The sequence below is a fragment of the Amblyomma americanum genome, chromosome 3 (genome assembly GCF_052857255.1).
Source record: "Amblyomma americanum isolate KBUSLIRL-KWMA chromosome 3, ASM5285725v1, whole genome shotgun sequence".
NCBI lineage: Eukaryota > Metazoa > Arthropoda > Arachnida > Ixodida > Ixodidae > Amblyomma > Amblyomma americanum.
In genome coordinates, this window is record NC_135499.1 from 133,940,698 (window position 1) to 133,964,061 (window position 23,364).

The window sequence follows — 23,364 nt, forward strand, 5'->3', positions numbered from 1 at the left end:
AAAGCCAACGTGCAGGTCTTCAACTCCCGCCCTTTATGTAAAGTAAGGGAGCTACAAAGAGCGAGAGCACCCTCTTGTTTGCCTAAGGCATTATCGGAGCACCGTGCCCCGACAGGCTCGTTCGGGTAAGCGAGGCACACAGGAGCGGACTTTCGGCCGGCTGGGTGAGTGAGGAGAAAGAGCGCTGACAAAATAGATACCAGCTTCAGGACTAGCACACGCACAAGGCAGCTGATTTGTACGTACAGCTACCACGCCGGATGTTGTACAGTCGCGGTGTAGCTGGAAAGGCGATTGTAGCGTCGGTGCGGGAGCAATGTGTATACCGAATTTTGCGCATGCGTGGAATACGCTGTCCTTCACCGGCTAGTCTTTAAATTCGCCCTATAAAGAAGAAAACTCCTCCAGCGGCAATTTGTATTTGTAACGATAAAAAGTAACTCTTTTCTTGTACCAATTGTACAAGGTAAAGGGCGGCTAATAAAGCTCTTAATTCACGGACTCTTCTTCTGCACGAAATAAACCAGCAGGTTAGTGGTGTCCTGGCTGAAACCCACTACAGTGGGAGGTAATATAGCGCGACTTGTGGTTTGAATATGCATAGTGCAAAGTGTGGCTTGAACGCTCCAATCGATTTCACTTCAATGGTGGAGAACACAAAGATGGATTCATGATTTACTCAGCTTTGCTTTTTTTAAGCTAATGACCAGCAACACAGAAACATCGCGCACGATTATTACCGGGCTTCGCCCGTTACTGAATATTTTATAGCTGTTCGCGACCATATACGTCGAATATTCCAATTTTCGGCTTTTTCAAAATCTACAATATGAGTGAATCTGATATTCGCAGTTGAATTTTTATTGCATCTCACCATTTCACACTGCATCTTGTCAAAAAAAATCATATGAGAAAAAATTCCAAGCTAATATGATTTTCGTCCCCAGATAAACCAAAATATAATGTCTGGAAAGGACGCACTTTGCTTAAACCATGCTCTCACGCATCGAAAGTTTTGGCGGGAATGGATTAATAAATCATGTAAAAACGGCAGTAAGGCATTCACTGCTGTCTGCAATCCGGAGCTGAAATCGTCCGAACACATCCTCTTCGACCGCTTTGTCCTGAGCCTTTTTCTACAGCCAAAGCCGAGGTCATGGCCTCCAACTTACTGTACGCTCACTTCCGACTCACCAGAGTAGCGCCGCCCCGCTGTGGACAGTCATTACGGCGGCTGCAGTCGCCACGCGGCGACACAGTGGCGAGACGCGCGAGACATTCAATTAGTTGCAGAGCGTTCGTTAGCCCTTCCTTGCCCCAGAGATGAAAAGAGGATGAGGGAGAGAGTAAGCTTGGTCTCACTTAAGTTGCGTGCAGCACGACCTTCATCAGAGCGCATACGATTCTCGAAGAGTTAGCATCAATTCCTGCAGTCAACCCGTTCACGCTGTTAAACTCGCAGCTTGCGTGGCACTGCACTGAAGTAATGAGACGATGTATCCAGTGGCGAGACTTCTACGAGGTACGCGCAGCGAACGTCGTTAGCGACCGACGCATTGAATGCTGCACTAAGAGCACGCAAGGCCGGAAGCCTGGTTTCGGCATATGAAAAGTGTTTGAAGTGTGCGGAAGTGTTTTTATTACTTCCTTCCCAAGCAGAGACCCCAAGTTTGTGTGTCAGGTTGTTCTCCCCGCACCCCTTCCCTTTTTTTCTCCTTGAAAAATAAAATAGCTTGGTAAGAACACACAAAAGAGTCGAGTCAAAAGTGAATGGAGCACTGTACTGTCATTGCATTCCCCTCAAGCACTAGAAAGCCATAAGTGAAATGCAGAAGCATGGGCGAAACACCTCCATTCTACCCCTTGATGCTCAACTGTAAAGCCACAATGTACAAACATACCCCTAAAATGTCTTCCAAGGTTCAGCTACGCTGCCGTGCGTAACCTTTGATTACAGAATGTGTCCAGTTTTACAGCGACCCAACACGCACTGTAATTCCTTCCCGGAAAAATCTGCCCAGAAATGACTTGACAAACTATTCGGCAGTCTAATGAATGCTTCTAGTAGAATTAGGACTTATATGGTTGCCTGTTTAAACGATGCCTTACGACTTCGCATTGCCGTTTTCAGCGCCTTAAGCCTTGTGAAAATTCCTTCCTTGAGAGGGAGCTACGGTGATCTTATTGTAACAAACCGGGCCCCCTTGACACGGTCACACGTTTTTCTCTGCTAGTCCTTGGTTCATTTCGTCCTGCTCCAAAGTCCAGTTTTCTTGCATATCATTTATAATTGTGAGGCAACTTTTGCCTTTTGTAACATACTGTTAAGAACATATTGGTGGGAATGACGCAAGCTACCGATGCCTAGCAAAACCTTGCTTTTAAAGTTTGTCCTGTGTTCGCATCGAGCAGGTAGGACTGCCATAAAAAATCAATAGGATGTGTCTTTTACAACAAATAGTAAAAAATAGCAGGGGAACTGCAAGCGTTCCAAGGAGGGATCTGCGGATACATTTATTGTAATGGTGCGGTGCTAGGATATGCCTAAAAATTGCGGTAATAAGCAACTTCCAGATCAAAAAATGCGCATGACAAACTTTCTAGGTATGCGCATCTTCCATCAGCTATTTTGCGTCGCGTATTTCACTTCTTCAGCTAATAAACGCGAGCGTGATGGCCAGTCCTGAATGTCCGGAAGTTAGCGCAGGCTTTCATTCAGACTTGACGGCCATTGAGGAGCAAGTGCTCCTTTTCGAGAACCTCCCGTGAAGTTGTTTCCTCATTCCTTCTCAGTTCCGGTTTTTTTTAACTGCTCACATCTTTGTTAATCGAATTACGGATTCCAACTAAACAATTAGCTCGGAGAAGCTAATCCTATTTCACGTTTCAGCGAAACAAGAAGACACGCCTATAGTATCTAAAAGGCACCGTTCTGTCGGCGATTTTCAACACGCAATGCGAGTGCGCTAACGAGAAACAGGAAAGGAGGATCGAGAGGCGTATAAGCTGGGCTGGCCTCTCCAGCCGCAAAGCAGGGGCATCAAGCAGTGGAGCACTAAAGATGCAATGTTTATACTCACTGGAATAAAAAAATGGCTGGCGGCTTAGCAAATTGCTAAGCACGAAATATTGGGCGAAAGCACAGTGTTTTTCAGGTGTATACCACCGCCGCGTACCTGAAAGCGCGTTGGAGATGTATATAGGGACCCATGGGGAGGCAGTTATGCACGCCTCCAAGTTTTTCATCGTCAATGCCAATTTACCCAATGTATGCCAGTGGCCTATATGCTCCAGTGCCGCGTTTCTGCAGCAATGTTGTCGACGCAGATGCGTATTGCACTAATGCCTTATGTCTGCCACAACGTTTTCCACGCCAACGCATGCAGCGCACATCTCTCTATCACTACCGCCACACATCCCCAAGCGGTAATGTTAGTTCGATAGCAGTATTAGTTGAAGAAGAAGTCGATGTGCAATGCACAGCGCGAGAGTGTGTTTCAGTTTAACACGAGGCGCGATCGGCTGCGACAATAGTCTAGTGCTCTCGCGCATTGGCCAGCGAACCTGATCTCTTCGCGTCGCCACGGGTTGGAATCCCAGTCGCGGATATTTATTTCACTTATTTCTTTATTTCACTTGGCACAAACCCACAAACACCGCAAGCATACAAGCACCTCAAGATCTTGCTCGGGGTTTACCCATCGGAATGTCCTTTCGCGCTGAAAGTGACACCGGTAATGTGTAGGTATCATTAGTTTTCACAGGCTTCTGCTTGTCCAATAACAAGCTGTGGCCTCAGGTACTTCCTACTGAATTTATCAACTTCGCTATATTGCACTCACTTCTCGATTGCTGATTCCTTGTTTTAGCCAGCCCGCAACACCGATACGCCGAAAAAAGAACTCCTACTAAGCAAGATTTCTATACTGCACATCGAAGGCTTGGGGTAGAATAGAATGGAGTGTTTATGGAGAGCTAGAGGCAATGTGCGAAAGGTCAGCGCTGAATCTGTTAGTCATGATGCCTGCATGCAGGAAAATTGGACGTAAAAAGCAATGAAACGCTTTCCGCAGGGTCATTACCGGAGAGCAACGCAAGTCATTAGCCTCCGCAGGATATGGAACCAACAGTGTGGGAAACGCACTGAAAGCCAAGTTAGAGCACGAGGCTTACGCAGGTTTCGGCATTGGATGCCACAAAGATCACAACAAGAAAGCTAACTGCCCGCAGACTAACTTGTGCCCTGTTTAAGCCATTAGCGCTGAGTTGGGGCTCGATGCTAGGCTGACAGCCCATGAGCACCTACTAATGAGCGCTGAGCCTTGTGGCGTCATTAGGAGGGCACGAGCCGCATGCCGGAAACAGAGCTGAGTAACTAGCCGTGGGCCGAGCTCCGGACTCTAAAGTTCAACTCTTTGTGACCTCGTCACCGTTTGAGTGGCTGTGATAACCCGCCTTCATTTTCATGCGAGTCCTTTGAACGCCGACACCGCACTCAAGGCCTGAATGAAATGCTCTGGATAGAATGAAGAAGCTAAACACATAAAGGCCGTCGCTAAGGAGTGAACTGTTGTCTAACCGAAATGTTATACTGTTATTTTTCTCTTTACAAAGTAACGCCCGAGACCCGTTTAGAACCGTTTATCCCCGTCAAGCATGCCTCAAGGCAGCTCCTTTCTAAGTAGTGCTACCAGAAAACAAAGAACGTTTTTTTGCGTGTAACCTATTACGCCCTAAAATTAACTTTACTTTTACTGCATTTTGCGCACATTTTCAGCACATTACTGATAAAAATGTTTGCAAATAAAATTAAGAGCTTTTAATGAAGGTATTTATCGACGTAGCACCCCTGTGTCAGAATCAGACGTCAAGGCTACAGCGGCAGACCCTCCCTTCATCATAAAAGGCAACACATTTCACTATAGAAGCACGGATTTCCCGCTTTGTGTTATCCTCCAATCGTGTAGTACAACTTGTGATGAACGCCTACTCCGATAGAAAGGATACCCAAAGCCAAGGGCAGTTGCTCTCAAATGACGCCGGTCAGTGTAGTCGTTCCCACTTTAGCATGTGCTTGCAGCCTATTCGTTTGCCTTTTAACTCTTTATGGTGGGCCTACGGGTACTTTGACGGCGTTCCGTGACTCCAGAAGACCCACGTTTCTGGATCCTTACTTAGGGAGATAATACGTAGCCAGAACTTTTGCTGCTCGCAATTCGGGGTGACCTCGCGGCGGTTCTCCTTGCGGCAGCACTGGACAGTGATGAAGTGCACCGCGGGAAGGGAAGGCTTTATCGTCGGATAGCGAAGCACGCACAATGCTTCCCGGCACGCGCAGGTACTGCAAGGCTCGGCGCACACATCCGCACGCAATCGCGTGCAGCCGTAACAGGGAGGAAGCATAAACGAGGCCAGCGGGGAATGGCGCCAACTTCCCTCGGCGTAAGCCATGAAGTGTGTCACGCATAGGGCGTCCTCGTATGGGCGCCGACCTCTGGCAAGATTATACAAGGCTACCTCCAACTTCAAAAACACAATACCGTGCCGCCTGAAGTGCGTAAAAAAAGTGCGGGATAAAACTGAGGGGAATTAGGAAAGCGAATAGAGGGAAAGGATATGAAAATATACAAACTATATATTTCCTATAGCCGTTCGCACTAAAGGGTTTATGGTTCGAAGCTCGTAATTGCCGCTTCCCTCAAGAGTTTCCTCAACCAATCTTTAGACCAACTGTGAAAGTAACAAAAATGGAATCTGTACAACGGAAAGCTGTAAGATTGGTTTGCCGACGCTATGACAATCGTTTTTCCCCCTCATATGCAATAACTTAATTCTACTCTCATCCCGCCGGAAAACTGATTCTTTAAAACTTCTCCAGTTCATAGTGCATTCTGCTTGCTGCCTTTCAGATGGTAACCATACCTCGTCTTCAGAACCATCTGCAACAGGAGCCATCACAATCTTAATATCCAACCATTTTTTGCACGTACTAACGCCTTCAATACATCTTTCCGCGTACAGTGGAGAGTTGGAACTCTTTACAAGGCCGCACAAGTTCATTGTCACTTTATGAGTTTGTATCTGCAATTGAGTCTTTGTGACATGCGGAGGTATTGTGTTCATATTTTATTGTTGCCATGTGCTCTTGGAGCATGAAACTATATATTGTAAAATGTTTTATATAGCCCACTCCTGCTATAGCCCCTGCATGGGGCTACAGTATTTTCAAATAGATAAATAAAATAAACTATTCTGTAGTAGGCTATACTGACACCAGGGAGCTATGGAGGCGTGGAATTCAGTCGACGACAGCAACAAAGGTACGAAGGCTCGCACGCGCGAACACGTTCTTGCAGCACCCAAGATATCAAAGCACAACCGTCCAGAGGGCGCTGCGACCTCGCTTGGGATCGGAGCTGCCGCTGTATGTACGGGTCGTGAAATAATTTCCCTGCAAATATGCATTTACGTCTTCTCATACTTCCTAAGGCACTCGAGGCAACTGCATGACGAATAGTGTAATGACCCCGAGGCATTGCTTGGGGCAGGGAAAGGACCAGAAAATCTATGTGCGCTTGCGTGAACTAATGCGTGAAGCACATGGGAACGTAGTAACGTGCAGTGTTTCTTCGTGAGATATTATTCCGCCACGGCTTCGCCTGGTCCCAAGTTAGCGGTGAACAGAACACGCAAAGAACCGACAGGCAGCGAGGGACAAACTTGTATTTTTGCTAGACACACTACGCTCCGTATAACATTGCAGCACACATATAACCATTATGTATTCTTTGAACTCACTTAAGGCAGAAAGTTTACCGAGATTGAGAAAAAAACTTTTTTTCTTGCGAGTTCAGCGTGCCCACTATATGCGCGCATGCGGAGACGGTGATGTATGGGCCCTCAACTGCTCGCGACAGTTCCGAGGCATTCCTCGACGTTTGCCCTTTCCTCCTACGGAGTGAACAGCCGGAAAACTGTGCGGCGAATTCATCAGAGTCCGGAAAGCTGTTGCCGTGCTTTGCATCTTATTGGTAAGCGCCTCGCGCTCAACGGCAGCCGCAAACTCCTCCATACGAGCTTCGTGACTCCGCTACTGCTTGGAATATAATGCTAACCCAGGCAAAAGAAGAAAAAAACTACAGAACCGTGTCCAAAATACGACCAAGTGTTTCGGACTTCTGTCAAACGGCAGATTTTTCTGTTTTTTGTAGTATTTTTGTGTTGGGCTGTAGTTTTTTGCTGTAGTGGGTCTCTGTAGTCTGTAGTTCTGCAGATTTCAATAGTATGTACAGAAAATTTCTGTTGTTGCTACAATTTCATGGTGAAAAGTTTTAAAGAAAATCTGTTGCGACGACCAAAACCTTTCTTTTGTGATTATCTACTACGAACGATCTGAAATGCAAGTAGCGAAAACGTACTATATATACTCTGTTTGCTAGTTCCGAGTCAAGAGAAAGCTGGCCTCATAAGAAGTGATACACGCAAGCGAATTTTAAGATGAGTTTATAGGTTGACTCACTCCTTTCTCTTAGACCCCTGTTGCGTTTGCAAAATACCGAACGCTCTTACCAAGTATACAGCGAGCGAGTAGTTTGGACTGTTTTTGTGATTGTTTTCGTAAACCGCGCGAAGAGCTTTACGTGGCAGGTCTGCAGGCCTCCGCAGCAAGCGAAAACAACAAACAGTCGCAACACTACTTGACGAGCAAGTTCCTAATTTTTTTTATGCCTGTAAATTTAATACCCACCCCGCCCAGTCAATAAATACGACAAAGCCGGCCCCAAAACGCATTTTTGTCGTCCTGTCGTTAAGACATATTTTTCTGTAGGTATGCGAAGTTGTCTGTTATGGCGACAGAGCTGGTCCTGTCGTTACGACAGGAAACTGTACAATGCTCCAAATATCCTGTCGTTAGTACAAGAATTTTTGTCGTAAGGTCCCGATTACTACAGGAAAATCTGTTGTGACAACATAAAATCTTTTGTTGCGGTTTTCGATAGGGCGGGTTTTAATGCGTGCATTTATGGTGATGTACAGCTGAAATAATTCCAAGACTCCATGCTGCATCTTCCAAACGATGTGGACAGCGACAGCTGCAACGCAACTTTTTCTTGGAAGATTCCCTGGAAGGAGTGAAAGTGCCTTCGGTTTGACAAGTCGGCTTTGCTTACTGATCGAAGCTCGCATAAGCTAGTGTTTATGAAGATTAGGACACTGCAGTGTCCTTGTCACAGGCCCGGGAACGTTGTGTCCCAGCCTGATATGCATCTCAGACCCGGATAACTTGACGCCTCTGCGCTATTAGGCGGACGCGACTGACCGCCACTTTGTAGTCCGAGTGGTAGTAAACCACCTAATACGAAGACCCGATGACCGGTGGTCCCTCAGTCCAACCGAGTGAATTCGTGGGAAGGCTAAGGTAGCAGGGGGATGTGCACAGTCAAATGGGCTGAAGAGAATAGGAAGGTTTCGGGACCGGGTGACCGCAGCAGGTGCAGGACAGGGTTTATAGATCAAAGAGCGAGACATTTGTCCTGCAGTCGACGCAGTTAGGCTGATGGTGATGACAGTTAGCCAAGCGGTTTCCGACCAGTATTGCTTTTCGCCGGACAATGTGTTCAACTGTTTTTGTTTCCAGCTGCTTTCCGCTCTGCTCAGTGGCTGTTAGCGTGCATGCATTGGGGGAAAGTAAAAAGGAAAGCGAAGTGTACGGGACACGCCGATTGAGGACAGCGTCTCTGTAGAAAGAACAGCGTGCCTGCCGGACACTTACGTTGCGTCACTGAACCCTCTTTGTAGTCAAGAGGCCGGTTACAGATTAGCTTGCAGAGGAGCGCAACTAACGGACAACCATGGAGAACTATGGAGTTTTCTCAAAATACTCGACGTTGAATTAAATGGTTCGTCCTTGTACGTAGCTTCCAACCCGGGTCCACTGGTTCTCCAGACCAGCCGCCCTATCAGCCAGCAGACAAGGCGCGGCTTAATTAACTCGAAGCGCAGATTTCAATAAGGTTTGGTATGAGAATCCCTAAGTTGGCGTGGATCGTTAATTGTAACTATTTCTTCAAAATAAACTCCACGTTACGAAGCTCCTGAGCAACGTTTCCCTGCATGTTTTGTTCGGTTCGTGCAACATGAAATTTGTTTGTGGTCCGTCAGACAGTTAGGGTTTGGTTTGGTTTGGGTTGGTTTGTGTGGTTTAACGTTCTAAAGAAACCCAGGCTGTGAAGGCCGCCACAGGGAAGGGCTCCGGAAATTTCGACCACCTGGGGTTCTTTAACGTGCACTGACATCGCACAGTATACGGACCTCTAGAATTCCGCCTCCATCGAAATTCGACCGGAGCGGCCGGGATCGAACCGGAGTCTTTCAGGTCAGCAGCCGAGCGCCACAGCCACTAAGCCACCGCGGCGGCCCTTGTTCTCCACATTACTGTTGAATTTCCGGTGCACTTCGCAACATTAAGAAACTGTAAAATGTACCCCAGAAGAACACAAGTCCCTTGACAAAGCCCATATAGTGCCCCCACAACGCTGGCTTCAAAAGACTTCAGAATTTAAGACGAAGCCTACCGCATTTTTAGCTTTCTTGTGACGTCCTCTGAACCAACATAGGCCCCAGAAAACGGTGAGTCCTGACTCAAAGGCATAAACAAATGAACACACACCATGGCAGCATGCGCAAAGTAGTTCAGTCACAGAAGCACACCACTTCTAATTTTCTTTTATTTACACGATAACATCCAGCCGGTGCAATCTGATATGTTCATCAGAAGCAGAATTTAACGTAAAAAGCCACATTTCTTGCACACACAAACACTTGCACAGTGACAAAACGGCGCACAAGCTTTTTTTTCAGAGTCGGGTGCCACAGGAGTTAACGGATTACGCTAAGGTAGCACAAGGGCACAAACAGCAAGGCGCTGTAGCTGTCATAAAAAGCAATTGTTCCCTACCAGTGACAGTACGTGAGATGCAAAAGCGAATTTGTTCCAGCACACGCAAAAGAGAATTGAAAGGCATTGGATACCGTTTCGTTCATTTAGCGTGCTGCGACGGCGACACTACAAGGCACTAATAGCGAGTCACTAAACAGAGACCAGAGCACAGAGCGCGCTCACGATTGCAGCCTAGTCAGGCCACAAAATCGGTTTCTATTGTGTGCACTGGCATGAGCATACGCACGAATTTGCATAAAAGCACTTCGTGGACTAACTAAAAGGCAGTTGTGTGTGCATTCTCTGTCTTCTAGGTCTTTGCTCGGCTTCCTGTTAGTGTTGTGCAGTGCCCCAGTTTTAGCGCACAGAATGAACTCTGTGTACCATCAACTAGCCCCAGTTGCTGTTTCATGATACTGGTACTGAACGAAAAAAAAAAACGGTGAGAATTGTCGAACTTCAAGGAGTGATGGTATTCTACGGGAGTAGCTAGAAGCGCATGCTTGTTTTTAATTGAAGATGACCTAAACTAAAGCACACAACGAAAAAAAGAGTCGCCATCAATCGCCTTGTATGACTAGTTGCAAAAAAGATATCCGTGGGACGTGCTCTCTAACATAAATACCCAGTAACTTAGTCCTTTGTGTTTCAAGCACGATGATGAAATGATGCATGGGTGTTGGAACAACCGTACGGAGTCACTCTGAGCACACCTAACAAAGAGAGACGAGATATATCCAATACGTAACACCCCTGCATTTGCTCAAATCGAGCGTCACGCTGGAAACTACAAACACTTCATAACTAACTGCATGTGCATCCATCACGTTTTCATTTTTTTTTTACCTCTCACGTTTATAGTACAAACAGACGTTTCTAGCAACTGATGGAATATGCAAGTCAGTGGCTGCAACAAACATAAGGCGTGAGGATTAACTAGGGCTGCTTATCACACCACTGGTTGCTGTGACGAGGGATGCACATTAAGAAGCGACAGCACTGCGAACATTAAGCGCAGCAAGATAAGGTGCAAAAGGAGAAGGGCTGATGTGTGGCAACATCTAGAAGAAATAAATAAGATGGGAACGGTTGCTTTATTGAAATATCACTGGGTCCTTACACAGCATCCAAAAACACGGTGTGATTTATAGAGCTCAGGCGAATGCAGTTGATGTGAAGAAAATTGCGCTAGTCAAATCAGCACTTTTGTATCGGCATCATTAGTCTTCCGAGGAGCATTTCCCGAGCGCCATGTGCGCCGGAAAAGGCCACGTGGCACTTCATGTTTTGTCGAGTAGGCTATGTATTTCAAGCCATGCGTAAGCAAGGCTGGAGGACGCGATAGACATGCAAGAAAAAGAAATGTTGGCGGAAAATATATGAGGAAATTTTCGGAGCTTCATTCAATAGTTTAAATAAATTTAAAGTCCTGGAGTTCTTTCAACATTTTCAAGGTCATTTCACTAAATTCAAGGTTCATTTTCCTTCTCTGAAGGCAGTGACATCGCTAGACCCCGGCGTACAAGAGATCACTCTTGCGCCGGATAAGAATAATCTGACCGCCACAACGGCTGATCAAGCTTGGAATCAATGCTTGAACAAAGTTTTCAGTTCACGCAACTTTTCGCAAAAGTATCTTGGCGTCTGCCTTTAAATCTCGTGTACCAGTTCGTACGTGATTGAAAGGCTATGCTGGCAACTAACGAGTAATGTAATAAACGGAACTTATAATGAGAACATTTCAATTTATATATTAGGCTTCGTGCTGCAGGCCTAAATACTCGAAAGAGAAAAAAATTATTGATCTCAAGAAAGTCACCTACACAGGGTTCTCTTCAGAGTACATACACTCAGCATCTAAACTTAGGTTCCGTGTTTAAAAAAGAGGAGAAAAAATAGCCTTCCAGAATCAAACTGCTATGCTTAGCACTAATCCAGATGCACTTTAAACCAATATCACTGCGGCATCAATGCGTTAAGATGGTAATAAACGCCTTAGTAAGTGCAGGATTGTACAATGTCAGCGTATGCCAGCACTCTGGACAAGGAGAGTCCTGCAACTCCCTGGGGCACATTCCCGTGTTCCAGTTCAGTGGAACTACAGACCTGACAACAACAGCATGGAGTTGAGTCTGCAAATTACAATATAGCGGAGCATCGATTTTCGGCGAGAGGTACAAAGAGTGGCGTAATTTCTGGAAAAAGAAAATGCCACGTTGCAACAGCGCAACGCAATCTTAAATGAGAACCACTCCTGTGATTTCTTGTGCAACGAAAACAAAAACACAAAAAATATGCATGCGCTTCTAAACCGCACTATACTGCGTCTAATGCATTAACTTTACACTTAACGTAGCAACAAGGATGTTGTAAGCATTGGCTAACAACCAAACCCCTCCTTTGCACGCTCTTTTGCGTGTAGTTTGAAAAAGTACGGTGGCAACTCTTTGCTAAGATGGACAGCTTGGCTACTACCAATCATCTATTTGTGCACATAAGTGACAGAGTTTAATAGGGATTGCTTTGCATTGCTTTTCACTAACGGCAGGTTCAAAACACCCAGCCTGTCGTGGGAGAAAACAACGTCCTGTGCTGCAATCGTGGTCACGAAGGCTCCACAAACCAAAGTATGAAGTAGAGCGTTCTCGCGGGCTAGTTGGTTCATTGCAGAAAAAAGGTTAGTACTGCGCGAATTAGACACGATAGGAGAACAGGAACGCAGGAGCGCCTGTGTTGTCGTGTTTGTTCCTGTTTTCCTGTCGTGTCTAATTCGCGCAGTACTAACCTTTTTTCTGCAAAGTGTGAAGCCTGCTTTAATTACACTGTCAGGAATGGTAAACATGCACAAAGCACGCTCACTCTGTTCTTTTACGTTTCGAATGAGACTCGCCTTTAGAGGGCACAAAACAAAAGCCCCTTAGTCTTAAATAAATTCCTACTCCGTTAAAAGCCACACGTTTATAAACTCATATACACAAATATTTTCACATTAGCATTATTGCTCTTAAAACGTTTCTGCGAAGCGGCTTTTAAAACAGAAAAATACAAGGAACGCTGAATGTGCTCCCTCAGACGAAAATGCCTGGCGTCACTGCGATGCGATAAACGGGTGAAAATAGCTGTTGTGTATAGATCACTGCAACAAAATGCTGACTGTTCAACGCGTAACGCTAAACACAAAAAGACATTCCCGCGCGAATCCGCTGTCAGCGGTTCTGCACACTCGTCTGTACACATTCACTACATCAACTGTCACTTTCCCCACAGTCCAAGTTCCCTTGTTGTCAAGGTGGAGGCTCTTCACAAAAAATAGAACTAATAAAAAAATGCACAGGCACTAGAAAAACCATTCAGACAAAAGCACACTTGAGTAACTTCTCAGCGCACCTAAATTCTCAGTTCCATCAGTCACGTTGCCCAACCAAACACAACACGCCAGCGTGCGTGAAAAAAAGGAACGAAAAACGCGATTCAGATGAAATGCACATGAAAAAAACCAAAACAGCGCTGCAAGGCGAAATGCAAATAAGAAATAAAAAAATTATTTCATGAGAAAGGCTGACAGGCTTCGCAGCGAAAGGCAATCGGAAACACTGAAGTAGTGAGCAAAACGCCTGCCACTCGACGCCAAACCAAATAGGGGAAATGCAAAGGAGATAAGTGCGCCTGACCCAATCAGACAGCGCAAAGAGCGAGAACAGGTCAGGTTTTGTTTTCTTTATTCTTTGTTCCCACGTTTCTTCGCAGGAGAGTTCACCACTCTCTGATGAAATGCTTGCGTGCACCGAGCGCGGCAGTTAAATTATATGTTGATAAACACCTTCGATCGCTAAAGTGCTCCAACAACTGGCACAAAAAAAAAAACTTGACTCCCCAGCTGGAAGAAATAGAATGGAGCTTAAAATGCAAGGCGCCAGAAAAAAGAAAATGAAGTGAAGAATCAAACGTCTGTAAATTATTTGTCGAGTCTGGTCGAATTAGAACCGTTCTCATGCGCACATGTACAAAAGAAACGCTGTTGTTTTATTATCGCGTTGATCTGTTCGTCATCGGTAAGCACTTTCTATCTCTTTGTTTTCCACTGTAGTAGAGAGCTGCTAAGTGATGTCGCACCTGATCTTTCCCTGCTTTCGCACAACACGGTTTCTCTACTGCTCCATAAAGACACGCTGGGAACCATAGAAGAATTATCATTTCAGATAGTGGTGAGTTACAATTCCTACTGGGAGTCAATCCTGCCTGCCTAGAACAACACAACTTTCCGGGTGCCAACCCCTCTTCCATTGTGCTCGACTAGATGAAAGCACGGATGTGCAGGCAGTGATGTGAGCCTCTTGGATAAGCGAGAGTGCGGGCCCCAATGCTGTGGAGAGGTCCTGGTAGTGAAAAAAAAAGTGTCCGGTGCTGTGGAGTAGGTGTCATGTGTAAAATAGCAGAAGTTTTCCACCGCACTCACCGATCAGCTGTGGAAGCTTATGTTGCTGAAGCAGACCTGTGAAGTGAGACTGAGGTGTGAGTGAGAAGTAATGCCGTGAATAGTCGAACCATGAAGTGAAATAGTGACGATGGAATGTGCAGTTGTTCTGCAAGCACAGTCAATGGCTAAGCTATAATATTTAGTTGATAAAGCAACACACAATAACAACAAGAAAATAGTGTTATGCTGCAAGGAATTTGTTTAAAATTCAAAAATATAGAAAACCTAGAAAATAAAACACAAAATATTCGACACAACAAAACCGACAAATATTGGTGCTGCCCCAGAAACAATCACAGGAGTGAGTGAAACTGTGAAGGTGCGTGCTTTTGTCATAAACAACATAAACATCTCTTTCTCTCAGGCTCTACTCTCACATTTCCTCCCTTTCTGTGTGTAAAGCTGTGTGAGTCACTAAATATGTAATACGTGGCCGTGCGAAGCGACGTAGCGACGGCGGTACGGTGAACATTTTGATGTGCACAGGTCGAGCAGAAAGAACCTGTCTGAGCACAGCTTGTTTTTCCCGTGACGTTTTCCATCTCGTGTGCCTTTTTTTATTGCGCTCTGCACAGATGGATATCTACGAACTCGCCAACTGTTCATATTAATTCAGAAATAACCCGACACATCATAAGTGACGTTGTCGAGATGTGCACGCTTTCTCTACACTGTCAGGTAGCCCCAATCGCCTCTTGTGTGTGTGTGTCTCTTTTTTGCTATTTTTTTGCATGCAAGGAGTGAAAGTAAGCAGCACTGTGTTTCTCATTGTGCTAGCTCCCTCTGAAAACGGACTCAAAACTACTTACTACAGATCCGTTCGCAATTTTTCATATGCGGCGTGATTCTTCACAAACCGGGTATTGTTTCTTTTCTTTTTTTTTTCAAGCAGGCATGGTGGACACAGCTTAAACTACGCATGACCATGGCACTCAATAGACCTGATTCGGCTTAATTATAGCGCAGTGTGTTCAGCTGCTGCCAAAGAAATTGCTTTCTAACGTAACCGTAACTAACGGCTATAAAATCATCCTGTAGCTGGAGATGCGTCTTGTCATTTAATTAATCCATGCTTACCGGCACACTGTGTGGGGCTGCGAGAGATGTTGAACATCCTGACTAGCGTACCAACTCCAGTAGGAGTTGAACATAAAAAAATGAAGTTTTTTGGTGATTAGTCCATATTAGCTGAAAAAGCATGTTGAATAGCGCCTAAAGATTGCGCGCGACTGCACTAACGCGCCGCCCAGCGCGTCATCTTCGCATCAAGGTTATAACACCTAAAAATTTACGCATATCTGCTTACACCACTGCGCAGTTCCCTGCCGGAGATTAAGCGCTGCCGTTCTAAGGAACGCGTGGAATGTATCGTTATACATTTAGAAGGCGCGTAATTTCCACACCGTGGCGGAGTCTTGCCAAAACCTCACTGGATGGCGCTACTTTGAGTTCTAGGCCTTACTGCATACACCTTGCGATCAGTTTGCAGACAGCCTCAATGGGTGATTCGCTTAGAAAGTGCCACCAAAAGCAACGACAGCGGATTTCCAGCACGGCAGTATCCATGCACAGAGCTGCGGTATACAAAACCGCACGTGCAGTGCGGTGTTTCCCACCGCACTGCATCTGCTGCCGTGAAGCGGACTAGGACTGCCGAGTTTGCCGTCGAGTATAAAGTGCCACATGTAGTGCGATGCGTGGACAGTTGTCTCCTTAAAGGTCGCGAGTTCGCAACAAAAATCGCGGGTAACGCAAAGTAGCCCGGGCGCCAAGTGTGCATTATGACGTGGGCCGCAGCAGCGCAGCAGCCAGGAGACCAGCCGCAAGGACAGCCAGCACCGGCGCACTCTCCCTGGACGAGGCGCTGGTGAGTCTGCTGTGCTGGGCCACGCCCACTTGGATGGCGTCCTTGGACATCTTGAATGGCGGGCTCATCTCGATCTGCCCAGCTGTTCCCACGGAGGGTGAAAAAGGGGAGAAATAGAGAGGGAGAGAGAGAGAGAAAAGAAACAAGGAAGATGCACTTTGAGAACACTGCCTTCAACAATGCAGCATGTTAAGACATTTTCAATTGAAGAAACAGACACTACGACCACGGCTCATAGTAGTGTAAGCAAAGCTGCGAGTAAGAGAACTTTTCTTCTTCGGAGGGCAAATGTCGAAAATGTGCAGCTTATATAGGGCCTACCTCTATCCCAACGGAGTGGATTCCAACAGCAAGCATAGCAGGGAGTGGCAGAAAGTTATGTGGGCGGATTAGATTAAGAATTAAGGGCGCAGCTGACATAGGACAGGGTTAATCGGAGTGACATGGAAGGAGCCTTTGCCCTGCAGTGGGCGCCATCACACTGCTGCTGCTGCTGATGATGATGATGACACGCTTGTAACACAGGATAGCATAACATTACCACCCGCCACTTCGCCGGCAGCGTGTCCAGCGTTTGCCCTGTCCAGTTTCGCAAATCAGCTACCATTACAGGCTTTTATAACCACAGTACACGTTAGCACGCCTGAGCAGATCGACAGATTTGCTGACATTTTCGGCTAAGCATAATGGCTAATAGAGAGTTCTACTTAAATAATCCATTAAAACAAAATCTAGAAAAGTAAATCTGAAGGAGACTGCAAAAGACAGAAAAGAAAATTTGTTCCGCATGTTAATATTGGGTGAACAGGTAAACATGAGAGATTATTCCAGAGGCTGTACATTGGACTCAGGACATGTTCCCTCCGAAATCATAAGGTGATCAGTCACAGTCTGCCGCATACGTGTGGCTCAATCAATTCTCAACCTACAGAGACAACAGCTTAACACCTGCTTAAACACAAAGACACCAAGTGACTGAATTTTTTTCTGTAACGCCATAATGCCATAATCAAAAATTTCTGCATTCCCGTTCTCTTTATCCATTCCGCATATTCATTCACTACGCCCATTTTCAGTGCCCGTTTTCTGCGCCCATTCCCCGTGCCTGTTCCACGTGCCTATACCATGAGCGAGTACCTTACGCCTTTTTTGCCCCGTACACCTTACCCATTCCTTGTGTCGATTCTTCGCGGCAATAACAGGTGTTAATTTTCCAGGATAACTCCCCGTGCCAATGGCTTGCACCCATTCCACGTGCCAGTCTCTCGTGCTCACTCCCCGTGGTGATCCCTTGTGTAAGCTCTCCGTATTCCCAGTGGCCATCCCTCAGCTTCTGACAATGTGTACTGCGACCTCGTGTGATTCATGTGGGCATGGCCCGCGGCACGGCTTTCGTGGGTTGGTAAGGAGGACGTGGTGCTCGCATCATTGTCACTTTTCTGCAGCAAAGAAGGGAGTCGACTGCGAAAGTTTTTTTTTTTCTTTTATACTGTTCATAGCCAGACCGGAACTCACAGGTGAGGTTCGCTTGGCCCCAGAAGTAGTACTGGTAGAGGGGCAAGGTGAGGTCGACGCCGGGGCTGCGCACGGGCGTCTCGAAGCGGCACCACACGCGTTCGCCGTCCTGCTCGAACAACGTGTTCTCCAAAACCTGCGCCAGCATGCACAGAGGTAAAAAAAGAGGGAAGGTTCTGCCGCGTGGGTCTTTTTTTTTTTGACACAAATATCACAGCATGAGGCGCAAAATCCGCCAAGAAAAAAGCGTAGGGGTGGATCCGAGGTTCGCCCCATGTCAGGAGTCTGCGCTCATCCTTCAAGGAGTGGGCAATAAAATGTATAGCTGTTGGCAAGCTAAGGCGAACGAGCCAATCCTTGAAATTCGTTGCAATGTTCAGTCCTCCTTGATGACAAGATATTTTTTACGACAAGAACAGATTTTTATTTTCGATGTCTCGTTTGGATCCTGCTTTTTTATATGTAGATTTTTTCCTTGTATACTAAGCAGTTCTTCCGTAAGTAATACAGGATTTTGTACATCTCACTGTTTCAATTCGTAAGGTTGATGCAGCAGAGTACAAAATGAAAGAAAGTTGTGATCATCGATGCAATGTAAAAAAACAAGAGATGCGCCCACACCCTCACACGCTCTGTGCTACGTTAGACAGCAAACGCATCTGGAAGCGAAACGACTGAAAATATGCCCCTGGGAAGAGTTTGTCGTCGAACAGTGTGTGCACCACACTGGAAGGAGAAAAAAGAGTAGAACGAAGACGCTGCGCACCGCCCCAATGACCACAGCTGCTGTTTTATGGTGAAAACCTTTAATGGCTCATACTCCAGGTCAAGATCCTGTCCATCCGTAACATCGCCAACCGGAAGTCACGGCAAAAGAAGTGACGTCAAACCGTCTGTCCGTCCGTTACGCTCTTCAGCAACTCAATAAGAAAAAAGGTCCTAGTGCACGGCGGGATTCGATCCACCATCCTTCAGTTCCGCAGCCGAGTGTGCTAACGACTACGCTACTTCCTGCCAAAGCATAAGTAGTTCTCCTTGCCGGGCAAAATTATTTTTCTTTTTTCTTCCCACACTAATATATGTCTAGTGCGCTGGAGAGTGCTGGCGGAAAGGCGTTGAATCAAACGGATGCCTTCCAAATGCTCTCAAGTGTCTCCAGAACTTAAGATTCACACACAATTGCGTACTCAATCAACATCTTAACCACACATCAGTGACACAAGCAGCAACACCGCGCTAAAGGCTTTCGCCTCACCGCCCTTTAGGTCAACAAAGTGCCCCCCCCCCCCCCCCCCTGAATTTTGTTTTCTCCCTGTATTCTCCGAAAGCAGGCATATTTTATATCGCAAGCAAATAATTAAGAAATCCCTCATTTTAATAGCCATGCCACCACGCAGTCAAAAATAATTATTGCCACTAACTAGTCCTGTCTGCCCGTGACTTCAGTGGAGCTCAGATCCCAGCGGCCATGTAGTTTTACCGAGAGCAGGCTGAAAGAACCTAATCCAAAATGGATGGTTTGATGGGAAACAAAGGAGGCAGAGCTATTACGGTAAGAATAAAGGCTCTCGACGGCACCACCAATGCGGAATACCTTTCCATTTCATCGGTGCTGTACTGGCATCCAGTTGAACTATGTCAACATTCTTTACATCTGTGTCTGAGCCAAAAGCATGAAGAAATTGCCCGCATTGAAAAAAAATTGAAAACTAGTTGAAGTATTGAGAAAACGCACAGGAAGGCGGCCAACTATAGTTAGCAGGTAACCCCACCTGGTTGGTTTGGACCGGCAAGATCTTCTCGTCGTTCAGCGTGAAATGTCGCACCTCAGCCAGCCGCTCAGTCCGGATGCAAGCGAAGATGCTGGAGCCTTTGAGCTGCAAGCGGATATCAAGTACGCTTTTTCAGCGAACACCTCGGATTGACACTGTCAACTCCCATCGACTTTTGCAAGGGTTCGAGTTTAAGTTTATACAAATTCTGGGGGAAAATAACTTTTCGCAACATAGGCTACGGTAAGACCTATTGAATGCCAACATGTGCACCGAAGCTGAATACACTGAACAAACACAGCTCTTGTAGCATTTACATAGCACTCGACGCTAAGCTCCCCGTGCCAAGCGATCCCTAAAAGTGGGAAAGCAGCACTGACAGGGTGCCCCTCATCTAAACAGTATTTCACCCATTGCTTACAGCGAGATGCCAGTATGAACGTACAGACAGCTTCCATAGTAAAGGGAACACATTACTCGCATCCAGGCAATGATTAGTACATAAGTATGAGCGAAACGCAGTTCCTCTTTTGTACTAAATAGCTTTCCTCTGGACTAATAATGCGAATGAGACATTTAAACTTAGAACGTAACAGAATTTGTTTCTGCATGCAAGCTGACTGTTATGTCTGTTATGACTGTTATGTTTGATGTATAGAGCGACCAGTACACGCTTGAAGATTCCATCCCTGTCTTTTTTACGCTGCATCGCTGTCGCCTGCCTTCCAACATAGCCACAGCAGCTAGCTTTAAGCGAGCAAATTTCAGTGGGAAAACAGCATGTCAGCAACTTCGCCCGCTCTCCTCGTTTTCTTTTTGACGAATAAAGCGCAAGAAAAAAATCACATGACGGTTACCAATGTGCAACGCGCGATTTATTGACAGCTGTTTGCACTGGTGAATATGATACTGTTGTTTATTCGTTATTACTTGGCTTCTATGGTAGACTGCGCGTGACGTCACTATGCTGTCACTTATATCACTGTGCTCGGACCACTCAGCGTGGCGTCATTGCATGCTGAGCTCTAAGCGTCGCGCATTGATGCCAACTCCGCTGAAACAGGAAACGTGCATTTAACCGCTGACGGTGTAATTCTCTGGGCAAACATGATAATGATTATGGATTTTTATGGCGCAAGGGCATCTGTGGCCAAAGAGCGCCACAGCACAAGGTGTTTTCTTCTACTTAAGGTGGGGTCCCATTCCGCAGCATTTCACCTTGAAGAAGACGCGGAGCAGGCAGGGGAAAGCTTGTACGCATTGTATCACCGGTGGGTACCCGGTGGCACTGGGGATCGAACCCCGAACCCCGCAACCCCCGAACGACTAGGCGACCGCTGCGGTTCTCTGGGCAAACAGCTCCGCCCCCCTCCCTCCTCCGCTTTCTCCAACAACTGTTGGAAAATCTGCCGTTTATAAACTATTCCATTAAGTTTATGAGCACTTCGCAATACGCATTGCAACGACAATGGAGGAGCGGCTTAACATTTTGGCACACAAGAGCAGTTCATCAAACTAGCCACAGTCGCCTTGACATGTTGGTGGTATACGCGTTTGAAATCATCACCAGCCCGTTCATATCTTTTGCTTCGATGGTGCACAGAGCTATGACCAAAGGTGCCTGCATTGCTTGACTAAATTCACGTGATTAAAGACCATCGGCTCAAATATTTTGCGCATGTGAGAAGAACCGACGCGTCGGCAACAGCGCCACAGCTTAGGTTGTCGTCGGCTTGAAAGCTGATGGTAAAAACACCTGTAGTCCTCATCCCTACAAAACTTGTTCCAGGGCTTTCGTCACACGACACATACTGAGAAACTCGTGCTCGGGGATCCGCCAGTCACTCACAGTGTCCGTGTCGTTGGTGAAAGCAATGGCCAGGTAGCGGCCCGCCATGGACGCCACGCCTCCCATGGTGACCTCCAGCGTCCGGTTGTCGGGGCTCAGGGAATAAGTGACGGTCAGATCGCACCGGCTGGCCTTATCGCACTTGGTGCGTGTGCGTGACAGTGTCACGCAGCTTTTCGCCTGCCCGCAGCCCTCCATGGACACCGCTGCGAACACCGTATAATTAATTCTTCAGTTTTTGCGCACAAGAAGACACTACACTCGGGCTACGCGGCTCGCCATAGGTGACACTCATACCGATCTAATCCTACTAAAAGGGTTCTTGAACAGGCCTTCAGCCTATTCTAAAATGTGCTTCGAAGCGGTGCTGCTCTGTGCGTCTGTTCTGTGCACCTTAGTACTCCGTGCCTCAGTGCTGAGTACCCCAACCCTGCGTATAGTCAAATCTGTGTGCCTCTTTGCCACGTACCTGAGTGCCCTGTATACTTCAATGCTGTGTACTTCAGTGCTGCATACTTCAGTGCTGAGTACCACAATGCTATGCAACTCAGGGCTGAGCACCTCAGGGCTGAGCACCTCAGGTCTGGGTACCTCACTCTTGAGTGCTTCAAGGCTGAGTGCATCAATGCTTTGCACCTTGTACTGTGTGTTCTAGCGCTGGCTATGTTGTTGCTGTGTCTTTGGCATCTGGAGGAATGGCACATACGTATACAGTTGGGGATTGTCCAGGGTGCCTTCCACATTCAAACATTAGGAAAAATTAAGACTGACGTAGGTGAAATTTTGTTCAAAATGAAAATTTTCAGATAACTATAACTGGCAAAGAAATCTCCCTGATGCAATGATGTAATTATTAGATAATCGCGCAATGGTTATAGGAAACGCACCCTAGCGCTTGCCCCCAAATGATAGAAGGACCGGAATAGAAAGTGGAAGCCCTAATCGAACGAGGGGAGGGGGTGTATTTGTGTGCAGCGTACTTCTTCCCTCTCGTGCGTGCGTTGCGTTGATGCTTCGCAGAACATTCTTTTTGAGACTTACGATTAATCAATTTCCGGGGAAATCCGAATAGACAAATCTCTTCATTTTTCAACCTCATACGACGAAGTGCACACGCTATGAACGGCGGCACTTCGTTACAGAACTACTTATAAGCGTAAAGGAAATTTCACGACACTCAGCTGATTCCATCGAATCCATTACCTTACCTAACAAAGCAAGGCTCAGCTTAATGAGCGCCTTAATGAGTGCACATCACTAAAAAACTTGTGCAAGTGACCGGCAAATTCGCGACTCTCTGCAGTTTGTATTTATATTCATTTAAATATTTCAAAAAGAAAGGTTCAGCTTAATGAGATTTTCCTGCAAAACTGATATTTCCTGCTGAATAACTGCCTCTGGCGCCAACGAATGCAAGTTTTCGTGACAACGCCAGCAAGCATCGGACAATTCCCGTTCCATGCTACCATTGCGGAGTCGAGTACTGTATACGCTACAAGCAGTAAAGCCGTGCAAACAGCACTGGTCGCACATGCAACACATGGGGACACCGTTCCACAATTAGCAAGAGGCCACGAAAAGCTTTCACACTGACTCGACAGAGTAAAAGGTCGGCACAAATACGTGCCAGTGGATCGACATGCAATGATATAAAGTAGCGCAGAAGTGCCGCTCACGGAATTCGTCCACTTGAAAGCCGCTGGCGATCTCGAGGTGGTACCAGTACTCGTTGTTCACCACGAATGTGCCCCTGCACAGAACCAAAAAATACAGCACGCACAGCGGTTAGCTGAAAACACAAGGCTGGCCAAGTGAACTAGGAGGCAATGAGTGACGGATCACTGTAGTTTCACGAAAGAAAACATCACCGGAACACGGTGAAACGCAACACAAAAGAGAATTTTCTCGCTCTATTTTTTTTGGCACCCTTTAAAGGCAGCTCTG

The 23,364-nt window shown here is 46.5% G+C and overlaps 1 protein-coding gene across 1 annotated transcript in view; it reads right to left on the reverse strand.

Annotated features, from left to right (window-relative positions):
• Nucleotides 1-9,710: 9,710 nt before the first annotated feature.
• Nucleotides 9,711-23,364, reverse strand: part of LOC144124939 (uncharacterized) — a 130,409-nt gene continuing 116,755 nt past the window's right edge. The window contains exons 3-7 of the mRNA XM_077657904.1: nucleotides 23,097-23,170; nucleotides 21,421-21,626; nucleotides 19,572-19,676; nucleotides 17,800-17,935; nucleotides 9,711-16,366 (exon numbers count right to left, since the gene is read on the reverse strand). Coding sequence (XP_077514030.1) covers nucleotides 16,197-16,366; nucleotides 17,800-17,935; nucleotides 19,572-19,676; nucleotides 21,421-21,626; nucleotides 23,097-23,170 — 691 coding nt within the window. The 3' untranslated portion in view covers nucleotides 9,711-16,196. The remainder of the gene's footprint in view (nucleotides 16,367-17,799; nucleotides 17,936-19,571; nucleotides 19,677-21,420; nucleotides 21,627-23,096; nucleotides 23,171-23,364) is intronic.